This window comes from Ixodes scapularis, unplaced genomic scaffold (assembly GCF_016920785.2).
Source record: "Ixodes scapularis isolate PalLabHiFi unplaced genomic scaffold, ASM1692078v2 PGA_scaffold3__209_contigs__length_174095766, whole genome shotgun sequence".
Taxonomy (NCBI): domain Eukaryota; kingdom Metazoa; phylum Arthropoda; class Arachnida; order Ixodida; family Ixodidae; genus Ixodes; species Ixodes scapularis.
Window position 1 is genome coordinate 92,589,087 of NW_024609868.1, and position 12,001 is coordinate 92,601,087.

General features: G+C 41.1%; 1 protein-coding gene across 2 annotated transcripts in view; it reads left to right on the top strand.

The window, feature by feature from the left end:
- Positions 1-12,001, top strand: part of LOC8024086 (bifunctional 3'-phosphoadenosine 5'-phosphosulfate synthase) — a 70,359-nt gene that overhangs the window by 44,194 nt on the left and 14,164 nt on the right. For both annotated transcript variants that reach the window (XM_040502073.2, XM_002404280.5), the window contains exons 2-5: positions 1,409-1,520; positions 3,436-3,671; positions 8,291-8,429; positions 9,923-10,041. In XM_040502073.2, coding sequence (XP_040358007.1) covers positions 1,409-1,520; positions 3,436-3,671; positions 8,291-8,429; positions 9,923-10,041 — 606 coding nt within the window. The remainder of the gene's footprint in view (positions 1-1,408; positions 1,521-3,435; positions 3,672-8,290; positions 8,430-9,922; positions 10,042-12,001) is intronic.

Sequence of the window (12,001 nt, forward strand, 5' to 3'; positions counted from 1 at the left end):
GCCTTCGGGAAAGAGCGAACAACGATCCCCACAACGCATAAATGCTCCAAGCTCTGACTAGGAAACCATGATGTCTTAAATTGTTTTTTATGCAGTCATTTCGTTGCTGTGTATTAATATATTGTTTGTCGAACAGTCTCCTAGATCTTGCACTTATAGTTGCAGGCAACTTTAACCGTGCATGAATGCTCATTTGGTGAATACGCGACAATCTTGTTAAGGTCAGTCGGGAGAGTGTAACTTTTATTTGTTACACATCTTGTTCTGTAAAGTCAATTTGTAACTAGGGCCATATCAATCAAAACTTTTCCAACTCTCTTCGTAGAGGTGGAGAGCTACGCTTTTTTTCGGTGCCCTCGCTCGAAACAATCAAAGCAAGGTCTGATGACGTCAATGCGGCCCGGAAATCTCAATCGCATTTCCTAATAAAAACTGGGACAATAGCTTTCTGCTGTCGGTGCGTCGTTTGAACGACGAGTCACCTTTACAGCTATCGCTATCTCTGGTCGGAGAGTCCCCAGGCACGTTTTCTGTATAAACAACACAAGAAAAATTATCTATTGGTTGGGAGAGCACCTTGCATCAGGGTTGCTTTGCCAGACTAATAAGGTTGTTGCGCACTTCAAAATATATGGAGCACAGATTGCACTCTCAAGTGCCCCAGTGTTGCTGCCTCGTTGCACTTGCTCGTTGCGCTTGGCACTTTTGCAACACCCTTGGATCCTCGCAATTTGCTCAAACTCGTTGCTGTTGGCTCAATAGTCACTGACAGTGGGACCAGTTCATCAACATTACTGAGAAACTCTCCAAAGGTTAAATATGCGTTGTGTCCTTGCAAGAGAGAGTTGATCATGGACACTGAGAAATACAACAGCAGCGTTTCAAATACAACACCAGAGATTGAAGTTTTATATGTACTTGCATTTGCACTGTTAATAACACCAACAAAATTGCATGCAGAACACAGCTCTTTACACCCTTAACCGTTTCGGACGAGCATAGCTCGTCAACGTGGAGCGATCCTCAAACTTTTCAGGACGTGCATTACTCGGTTGCTTTCCCCGGTTCACGCACTCAACCATCTTAGACGAACCAGGCTCACTTATAGCTTGAAGCAAGGCAATTAAGCAGTTGAGGGCAGGAATTCTCCCAAAGTATAGAACTGTTAAGGGGTAAATAAAAAATAAAAAATTCACTAGTTTCACTTACCTACAAAAGGGAGAAAAAATTAGCTATACAATGGTTCCAAATGTTGGAGGAATCTGAACTTAATTTCCTAGGAGGGAAGGTTCTGCTGATACATCCTTTGTATACATCCGTATCAGGTGTGCTGCACCCTGAACATGGAATGACATCTAAAAGTTCTGTATGAATCCTCACTGATGGTGATTACTTTTGTTTTCTTCAGAACCACAAGTCCACCAATGTGGTCTTCCAGAAGCACCATGTCAGCCGAGACAAGCGTGGTCAGATCATGGGCCAGAAGGGTGGCTTCAGAGGCTGCACCATCTGGTTCACGGGTGGGTTCCTTGTTTTTCCTTTTTTTATTTTCATGGCATGTATGATCTACCATTCCTAGTAATAGACAGACAAATGTAAAGAGCAGCAAAGGCTGTTCTAACTTCCTTAATTTTTTTTTTTTTTTTGCTCGGTCAAAAAGATTTTATATGTTCAGTCACACAAATATCTTATTGTGTGCCCTTTGTGTTTCAGGTATGTTTTAGACAATTCATACTTCAAGCACATGCCTTACAATTGACTCCTAACTTAGTGCTGTTTACAAATTTAGCAAAGTTAAGCTTTGTACCAAACAGTGTGTCCATGCCAAAGGGAAGGCAAAATGTGCAGGAATTTTTGGAAATTGATTTGCACAAATGGTTGTGGAAACTGTGAACTTGCTGCAAGGCCGGCGTCAGGTTACCAGAAGTGATTTGTGTTTAAGGCGGGTGGTGTGGAGATAGTAACTGTAAATCAAGCCCGGTATGCTGATCAGGACTTGTTTCTGTAAGGGACACCTCCACAGGCTCTTTCCTTTACTGCAACCGGAGCCCCATCCCACTCTCTCCTCCCCCCCTCTCTCATCCTGCGTGCCAGTTCTGATTGCATCGGCTGCAGTACTATCGGATGCCAACCTTATCTCCCTTGCGACCATTAGATCATTAAGGGATCTGCTAGGGCTAAAGAGCTTTAATTAGAGGAGCATGTGTTATGCAATGCCTTTTTTTATAGTCCCCTTATCTGCTCAGGCGTGGATTTAAAAAAGGAGGGGGGGGGGGGGGGGCTAAATGTCGCAATCACCACTTTGAGAAGTACAAATATTGCAGCCACATGCTTAGGATAGGGTTTCTTTATGTGTGGTTTGCTTAGGGTGATGACATCTGGCCATTTTGTTCCGAACGCTTATTTTTTTTTTTTTTTTTCTGAAGCGCATGAAACAGCATGTCCCCGCATGTGCTTGTGGCGCTGACTGTGCTACGGTGATGTTTTGTTCTCGACGATTTCTTTGTATTTTCCCTGTGAGCGCTAGCTTTCGGCATCGACTTGATACACCCTAGCTTAGGAGGGCACATTTTCAAACGGGAATGGTGCACGCACGTGCCTGGTGTGTTTAAAAAGAAATGGAATCTTTGTGAATGTATTCACATAACAGAAAAATCCTCAAAATTAAACTGGCTATTATGCATAAGTATATGTTAGGCAGAGGTGCCCTGACAACCTGCATATATCATTCATGATTAAAGAAAAGATATTTGCATACAGCAAGAATATTTATAACTCCACTCTATTAGGTGTAGCTGGGCACCTCTATAGGTTTAATTTTATATCAAATGCATCATTTACTTGCCATCCCGATGTAGGCATAGAACTTTCTGAGGCCACAGTTGATAAATATAAGTTAGATAAGTGTAAGCTTGGGAACAGCCTTCACATATTCAGCTGGGTTTTTGCTTAAGCATGGTGCACTGGTGAAAGGATTTGCTAAACTATTCAATATTAAATTAGAAAATATTCAGCCAAAACCACCATTCGTTTCGAATTCACTTCGGAGTCAAGATGCACTATTTGTGCATGTCCACAAACTAATAAATCCGAATGTGTTGTTCTCAAATCATATTTATGAGAGCTGCTTGTTGTGTTCAACTCCCGTGGAAACCGTTTCTGTTCCGCGGGAACGGAAGTGGGAATCGCTGGCTCGGTGGAACCGTTTCCTGCAGAAACGGTTCCATAGAGCAGCGATTGAGTGGCACATGTTATAGATGCTAACTGTGGCCATGCTAACACACTGGGCGTATCAAGACTTTTTATCTAATTTCCTGTTTTGCGAGCTAATTGTTAGTAATTTGTGGTGGTCGAAAGAAATTCGTGGGAGCTGCTCAACATGGTCCACTTTTGAGGATGCAGCAGTGTTTGTTCCGTCATCTACCTCCACAACAGGTCTTTCGGGAGCTGGAAAAACCACGGTGTCGTTCGGCGTGGAGGAGTACCTCTGCATGCACGGCATCCCAGCCTATGCGCTCGACGGAGACAACATTAGGCACGGCTTGAACAAGAACCTGGGCTTCTCGTCGCAAGACCGGGAAGAGAACATTCGGCGAGTGGCCGAGGTTGCCAAGCTCTTCGCCGACTCCGGAGTGGTCTGCCTCACCAGCTTCATCAGTCCCTATGCAAAGGTGAGGCGGGGGTGAGTTGGGGTCGCCCCAGGCGGTTTTAGTGCGGTGCCCGAAACGCTTCTCCGACTGCTGTGCTTACTACGCTTTCATTGGTGATCCCTCAATTTACACCCGATGATGTCGCACACGTGTATTTTCTGACGGAGACACAGCAGCAAAACTGGATATGGCAGACCCTTGTTCTCTTGTAGGTCGCTCTCCAGCGGTGTGTTGATCTCTGCGGTTATATGAATCAGCAGGTGAAATGGCTGAGAGAGGGACTTTGTGGTCAAATAACTGGATGTCTAAGGACAAAACACTAAGGGTGTCTAGTGTTACAGACAAATGGCTTCCGGAATTCCTATTTGTCTACTTTGGAAGTGGCATGTGACATTATTTCTGGGGGAGGTCTTGTTAAGGGGAGGCTGTGGTCTAGAAATACTAAAAATTAATAAGAAAGTTATTTTTTTATAAAAAAAAAATTTTTAATTCAAGTTGCAAACAATGTGTATTGTCAGAAAGTGCACATTTTTATATAGTTACATGGATTCAAAGATTTTATATCCAGGCTGTTTGTAAGCATGTTTTGAAAAGCTTTTCCTGTTACCTCAGAATTTGTTTTTTCATCCCAACACAGTTTTGCCCCAGTATCTTTGCATCTAGAACTTGGACCTGAATACTTTTTTAAGGATTGAATGCATCACATATCAGAAAGTGCAACGAGACTACTATTCCTGGAAAATGTTAACTACAAAGTTTTCTAACTGGCAAAGACTTCAATGACACGTCTATGTTTATCAGCAAAAAAATTTCAACTTGCAATAACTTTTTTTTAGAATGGTGCTAAAAGTATAACAATATGTTTGTCACACTTTCTTCTGTTTGTGGAACTTTGTGCCATCTTTTTTGATGGGGGTATTGTAAAAGGGAGTTGAATAGAAACATTCGTCATAGTTGGAAGTTTTCTTGACAACTACAATAGATGAAAAAAATTGAAGCTTATGTTTGTGCTTTGCTGGGCTTTATATAGATGTGGAAATTTAATATAAATTAGATCAGAAATGACAGAAAAATGTTCATGACCAGGGTCTTCCCTTATAAAGCCACGAAAGAAAAAAAAAAGATTTTTTTTAAACAAATTGTTTGAAACACGCAAATCTAAAAATAAAATTTAACGCAAAAAAGAAAAAGAAAACAACAAATTTTAGAGCAATATTGTTGGCGTGAGACGTAATTTTGTTGGTAGTCACCTCCTTTCCACTTGTTTTCTTTCTCTGCATTTCGGGCACAGGGAGGAGAGGTACGCCTCACCTCTTGGTAGTGGATCACCTTGGTTCGCTTACGTTGAGGTAGAGAGAGAGTGTGACCATCTCATTGAGGGGGAAAGAGTGTATGACCATTCTGTGACGTCGTGGACCTTGCGTGCATAATTCAGATGCAAATAATATAAATCTCGTGCAACCAATAATGCTCTATTTTTCTTTTTTTTTTTTTTCACGTAACATTTTTTTTTACCAGCATGTCCCAACCAGCTTGTTTTAAAAAATTTTTTTTTTTTCATTGTTTTTTAAGGGAGATTTAAAGAATGACTGGCAAGGCACATGTTTGTTGAGCGGAATCGGCCAGAACGCTAGGTACTTTCTCCCCCACGGAGCTGGTCACGTGATCTGAAAATCCCTTATTGCAGATATTTTATCTGCTGGCCCAGACAGCCACATTGATTAGCAACCTGGCCCAGGAGATGGGATGCTGGAGTGGCAGCGACACTTGCATTCCCTCCTACTTTTTACTGGAGTTCCTACGACCAACCACCTGGATCGCAACATCCGACAGCATGACACGCCTAACCTGCTCTTGCGACACAATTCGTTGCCACTTGGAGACCACGTTTAAAGCATGCGCAGGATGGGGCGCTAAGCACACCTATCGAAGACACATTCCAGGCAACTTAATTTTGATGAATAGCTCTAATAGAGGAAGCTACACACAGTAGTTTTACCCAGCGACAGTGTACTGTTTATGGCAACACCATTGTGGGTAGTCTGACTTGAAATGACACGCTTATTTGGTTCTTCTCACGTCAGCCTAGTAGAGACGAGTGGCAGGATTAATATTTTTAAGGCCGATTTGACTGCGCACGTTTGTATCGGCGCACCGATGCAAACTTCACATGTTCATTCGTATCAGCACCTCATAGGCTCATTTTGTGGGGACCGGTATTCCTTCTAGCGAAGACATATATTTCAATGGCTAATGCACAGACAAAGAAATATGCCAAGAAACATAAACCGTTCAAAAGCCATTTCAATCTCTGGCATTGTGTAATTTGACAATTTGCACAAATTTTTATTTGTTCGTTGATGTGCTGGAGACATTTTCCCTGTTTGAGAGGTTTATAACTTCGCTGGATGTCTCCCGGCATTTCCAGCAGACCTCGTGGCATTTTGCACACTTGGCTGCCGTCTTTACCCAGCTGTGGCAGCCAGGCCTATAAAACACCTGTAGCACTTTGAACATAAATGACTTTACATCGCATCAGATACAGGCATTGTAATTTGTGGCATAACATTTTCAAAATTTTTTTTCTATTTTATGCTTCATTGCATTTTTTCAAGTTGCAGGGCTGCTTTTGTATTGTTAGTATGTCTTATATTCTCAAGGTAGAAATGTGCGCAATATGTGGGCCTTGTTTTTGAGAGTCCTAAATTAGCTGGTCAGACCTTTTGTTTTTTGTTCTCGTAATGTTTTATGACACTTTTTAATGAATAGAACAAATTTAGTTTATAAACATAGCTTGGTCTAACTGCATAGCATACTAATGTAGTTCTGTACAAAAGAGCTTTTACTGCTAAATTTTTTTATACTAGATTTTAAGTTTTTGGATAGAATCTATAAGCTTGTTAAAAACACTCACCAGTAAAATTGTCAGCAGTTTGGATTTCTAAAAAAAAAAAAGCTCCAATATTCAGTATCATAACAACAACAAAAGAGTTAGGATGCATCACATCAAGTATTGGGCCATCCGTCCCGTGGAGAGACCACTCCAGTCTTTTTTCTAACCTCGAATAATTGACGTCTGTTCCAGACTGCAAATCAGTCAATGTTTTATTTCTGGATCATGACAAGCTAATCAAAGAAGGTGCATTTTGGAAGCTACTGTTCAGGTTATTTAAGATATGATATCTAATGCTGTATTTTCCGTACTATAGTCCGCAAACTATACATGTTTAAAAGTTGAAATTTTATGCGGTGCAAACTATCCACTATACCAGACTTTTTTTTTTTGTCTAGGTGATGAGACATGGCAAATTTTGTGAATGAAAGAATATGTTGATTATTTATATGTAATATAAGCCTTTTTGTGAACTAACACAGCAGGCATTTGTCAAGGTGTGCTATGTATGAGAAGATTTATGTACTAACTACTAAGCGTGCGGACTTATGCATGAGGTGCAACCTATCTAAGGAAAGAGTTTTCTTTTTCTACCGAAATTTCACCCTGTGCACCAAGCACAATAAGGTAAATTCCGCATTTGTCATAAAGAACTAGCTCGGAAAATCTCTCTCCGAATATTGTGAGAAATTAACTCAGAATACAGAAAGCTCTAATTACTGTGTTTGGTTGTTGTTTTCCAACTGCACAGTCTTCATATTACCCACTTAAAAATGAAGTCGAGAATTTTTGCAGGCACTCGCAGCCCTAACAGGTGCATAATGGCACAGGTGTTTGTCAATGTTTTTATTTTTTGCAGCTAAAATACCTTTCCTTGTTTTTCCGTCTTTAGCTGAAAACATTTGGGATGCTATTAGGGATTGATAATAGTTCACAGGATTTTTAATTATTGGTCATGTCTTGTGTATAATGCTGACGCAGCCAAACGATGGTTCACGAAGCTTTCGCGCTAATTTCTCATTGTTCACAAAAACTGTCTGCTCCAAACAAAGCAAGCTTGTGCAAGGCTGTCTCATCTAAGTCTCACTTTTAAATCGTCTTTGTGTCGGAACTAAGCTACCATGGACCGAATCCACTACTATAAACTCCCAAGTGTCCATCCATGTTGCAGTAAGCGCCCACCTGCTACTTATGAAACATAAGAAAATTAGGCGACAGATATGTCATGCACCCACCCCAGACTTCTGTGCCTACTCAGTCAATTGATTCTTCTCCACGTCAGCAGTTTTTCCAATCATGCCGGCGCAAAACGGTGAAGTTTACCTTATCACACACGCTTTCTGCATTTTGGCGCTCGGACCTAACATGCACCCATCCCCCAGTTTTTTTTTAGATTATCTTCAAATCTTGGGTGGGCACTCGCTCGGTGTTTTAGGCTAGGTTTGACCCCTCTCTCATGAAACTGTGCGTTGCAAAGAAAGTATTGTTACAAAAACCTATCTGTCATAAAAAAAAATTTGAAAAATAAAATAAAAACTTTTTTTTGTCGCAGTATGCCAAAGATTGTACCTGTCACTACGACACTCCTGTCGCGGAAACAAATTCCCTGTTGTAAAAAGACACCTGGTACAGAAATGAGAATGCCCCAATCCTTTGAAGCTCTGCCATATTTGTGGAGGAAGGCAGCCTGGCTGTTTGCGGCACTGTGAGGCCCAATGACTGATTTGAACTCTTTGTATCCTTGCAGGACCGCACCATGGCAAGGGAGATTCACGAACAAGCGGGTCTGGTCTTCATAGAGTGCTTTGTTGACACGCCGCTGGAAGTCTGCGAGAAGAGGGACGTCAAGGGCCTCTACAAGAAGGCCCGTGCAGGCCAGATCAGAGGCAAGCTAGAACCCTACTGTCATAAAAGAAGAAAGCTCAACCTGGCTACAAGGCTAAATTCTAGGGATGCCGCAAACTTTTTCCAAATCGAAGGTTCGATGATCGAATCAAGCGGTTCGAAAGATTTCAAACTTTCTAACTCTCCATATCGAGAAATTCGAATTTTCGAACTTATTAAACTAAGAAGTTCGACACTTTACGAAATTTCGAACTTGTTACACTGCAAAATTCGATGCTTGTCGAACTTTCGAACTTGATAGACTAAAAAATTTGATGATTTTCGAACTTCTTGCACTTAAGAAGTTCGAAGCTTTTCGAACTTTTGAACTTCTTATGCTAAGAATTTCAATAATTTTCGAACTTATTAATCTAAGGAATTCTTTTCAGAATGGTTTGACACCAACGTTACTAAATCTAATAATGTTATTGACACCGTGACATCATGCGACATCATGACTTTGCATTGTGGGTCGCGTGACCTATTGTCCCGCTGCCGCACTCCCCATGTTCACATATGTACATCCATAAGTTCATTTCATTTAATTTATTTACCTCGAAGGTATCTCATTATGCGTTACATGAGGGGGGGAGAGCAAAAAGGGAGGAATAGTCATGATAGTAACATGTACAAAAGCAAAAAGAATAAGAAGCGAACAGTTCATATAAAAATTCACCAACGACATACTGCTAATACCCAAAACTTCAAAATGAATATGAAGAGATTTCATAGATCAAGCAATACAACGATGAGCTTAGCGCTAGAGTAGAAATTGAATGACCAAGACATGATTGATGTTAGGATATAAAAAAATAAACTAACCAAAGTTATGCAGCTTTGTTTGAATAACGCTAAAATGCATTCTACATGTGGGACATTTGGGCGTTAGATCGAAGGGGCACCTTTATTAACCTTATTAGAGTCAAATATTTTGTGCGCATTTCATGAGCATGACAATAAATCCAGAAAGTCTTCTAGAGCCTAAAGCCAGGCAATTTAAGTCATTTCTCTCACGAATGCATTTGTGCTAGGCACAGTTAAGGCCCGTTTACACTCTTGCAACCGAGTACGACAGGGAGAGACGAGACTTGTTAAAACCTCTTAAAGTTTCTTGGGACAAGAGAACACTCCGGCACACTGGCGCCAACTATGCGGTGACCCTGGAACGGCATTTCACAAGAGCAAAGGTTTTGCGGGATTTCAGAGGTCAAATGTGTGTAATACCTATAAGAAAGGCTCGTTCATAACGTTGACAAAAGTTTTTCGAGCCAAGAAAGAAAGGATAATATGCGCAACAGCAATAGAAAATATGCCGGACCGCCAAGTTTACACTGCTACCCAATAGGTGGCACCAGTGTGTCTTCTCGTTGTAGCAGGTTTTAAGGAACCCAGTTTTAAGAAGTCGCAAGAGTGTGAACGGGCCTTTAAATTTACGAGCCAAGTTTGGTAGCTGTTCAGGTCGTCTGTCACACACGGAGGCCCTTCTTTACTGCAGGGTTCACGGGTATTGACATGCCGTACGAGGCCCCTGCCTGCCCAGACCTCCTGATCAAGGCCGGCAAGGACACTATCAAGGACTGCGTGCAGCACGTGGTGCAGCTTCTCAGGGAAAGGGTGAGCGGCCTTTGCAGTATCAGCAGCGCATAGCTAGCAAAGCAGCGCAGAAATGGTCGGAGAACCAGTCTCGCATAGGTGCATACATTCCTTCCTCGGCCACATGGAGCAATGACAGCTGGACCAAAGCATGCTATACGTTGGCATTATCCACCATTTATACGATATAAAAGTGGTGGTTTCATATCGGAACCCCCCATGGGCCTCTCTTACTCATCTTGGTCTGATTGCATGAGGGCGCAATGTCATGTGACCTGCCATCAGATGACATTAGGTCGCACGAGATCAATTCCTCGAGTTAACTTGGTAGTTTGACGTCATGGTGTTGACGTCGGTGTCACATGATGTGACGTCACAATCTCCCTGCTGAATTCAGTTGAGAAATGTTTCCGTTATTAAGGGGGGACACTACGTTGAATTGCACCTTTTTTTAACAAAATGCATATTTAGAACTTTCAAAGTTTTGGCATGTATGGATGACAAAGAACACTCTCACAAAACCTTGTCAATGTGCACTAACAAACAATGTCACAAAAAATTATTTTTTATATGTTGGTGAGGTGTGCTGCACTGCGCAGCACTCGTCATTCACAAGTGAAAATAGCTGAAAGCAATGTCAGTATATCAGAAGACGTTTGAAGAAGACATCACCTACAATGGTGGAAAGAATTTGACATTTAAGACGCAAAAATATATTTTTAGAACGTCATCATGGAACTTCAAGTGCATTTATCTCAGGTTCACTTTTCAGTGTCAAATATCAGTTCAGGGAAGCTATAATTTCAAAATCAAATTGTGCGTGCAGATATATTTTGGTTTTTCTATATCGAAATTTTCTGGAGAACACGACTGTGAACTTACTTTCTGCATTTTTCTGCTCTTTTTGTTATAAAAAGTTTATATTTCTTTTAATCAAATGTACACCAAAAAAAAATTTTTTTTTTCCATATTTTTTTTCTGAATAAATTTTATAATTTTTGAAATTTCTTTTCATAGTCGTCTGAAGCAAGTATTCTGCTGTATGTTCCAGCAAAAAAACTGGCCATTTTCATTACCCTTTCTAAACGATAGCTTTCCTCAGCAGATACACTTTTTTATTATGGACTTTTATGTAACTCATCGTGGGATAAATTTATAGGGTTGAAAGTTTCCAGGGCATCCTTGTCCAGAGCTATGAGTACAACCTAGAAATTTCATGCAAATAAGACAAACGGTTCAAAAGTTAGCCTTCCGGAGTAGTGTTCCCCCTTAAATCCCGATAGAAAGTGCTGCTAATTCAAAAGCCAATCAAATGCTGTCACTTTTACTGCATTTAATAGTACCTATGTCTAAGCCAAGCACTTTCTTTTTTACTAAAGTTTTGTTGGCCAGCAGTGTCGTTACACTCTGTCGGCGATATGTAGCTCGGTGGTGGCAGCATGTTGTAAGCGTGCAAAATTATGCGAGTGAAGCGTTAAAAAAAGTTGTTTTCGAATAGGCAAGCATCAGTTCTGTTTTAACTAAAACAGCTTCGGCAGTGTGTATGGTGTTTCTTTTGACAAACAGTGATAGGAAAGGAGAACCAATGTGATATGTGTATGAATAGTGTCAATGTTTTTGTAAAATAAATGTTTTAGCCCAACAATATTTCAATTCGCAGTTGCGCAAAAAAAAAAAAAAGCTTCTTTGCACCTGTAATCCGGCCACTAAAAAAAATATAGGTTCATATTCCTAAGTATTTATACCCGTATTCCGTCGGCCATTGGTATATTTATACCAATGGCCGACGGAACTTTAAGAAACGGACTGCCTATTCATGCAGTAGTGTCCTCCTTTCTGGCCGACAAGCAGCCAGAAAGGAGGAAACCCTTGCTCCTGTGGAGAGAGGGGAAGAGAGGAGTGCAAGAGGAAGTGGAGAAAAGGAAACTGGGAGCCAGTTTTCTGCCTGGCAGAGGACGATTCTCTAAGTCGGCCTGGGAAC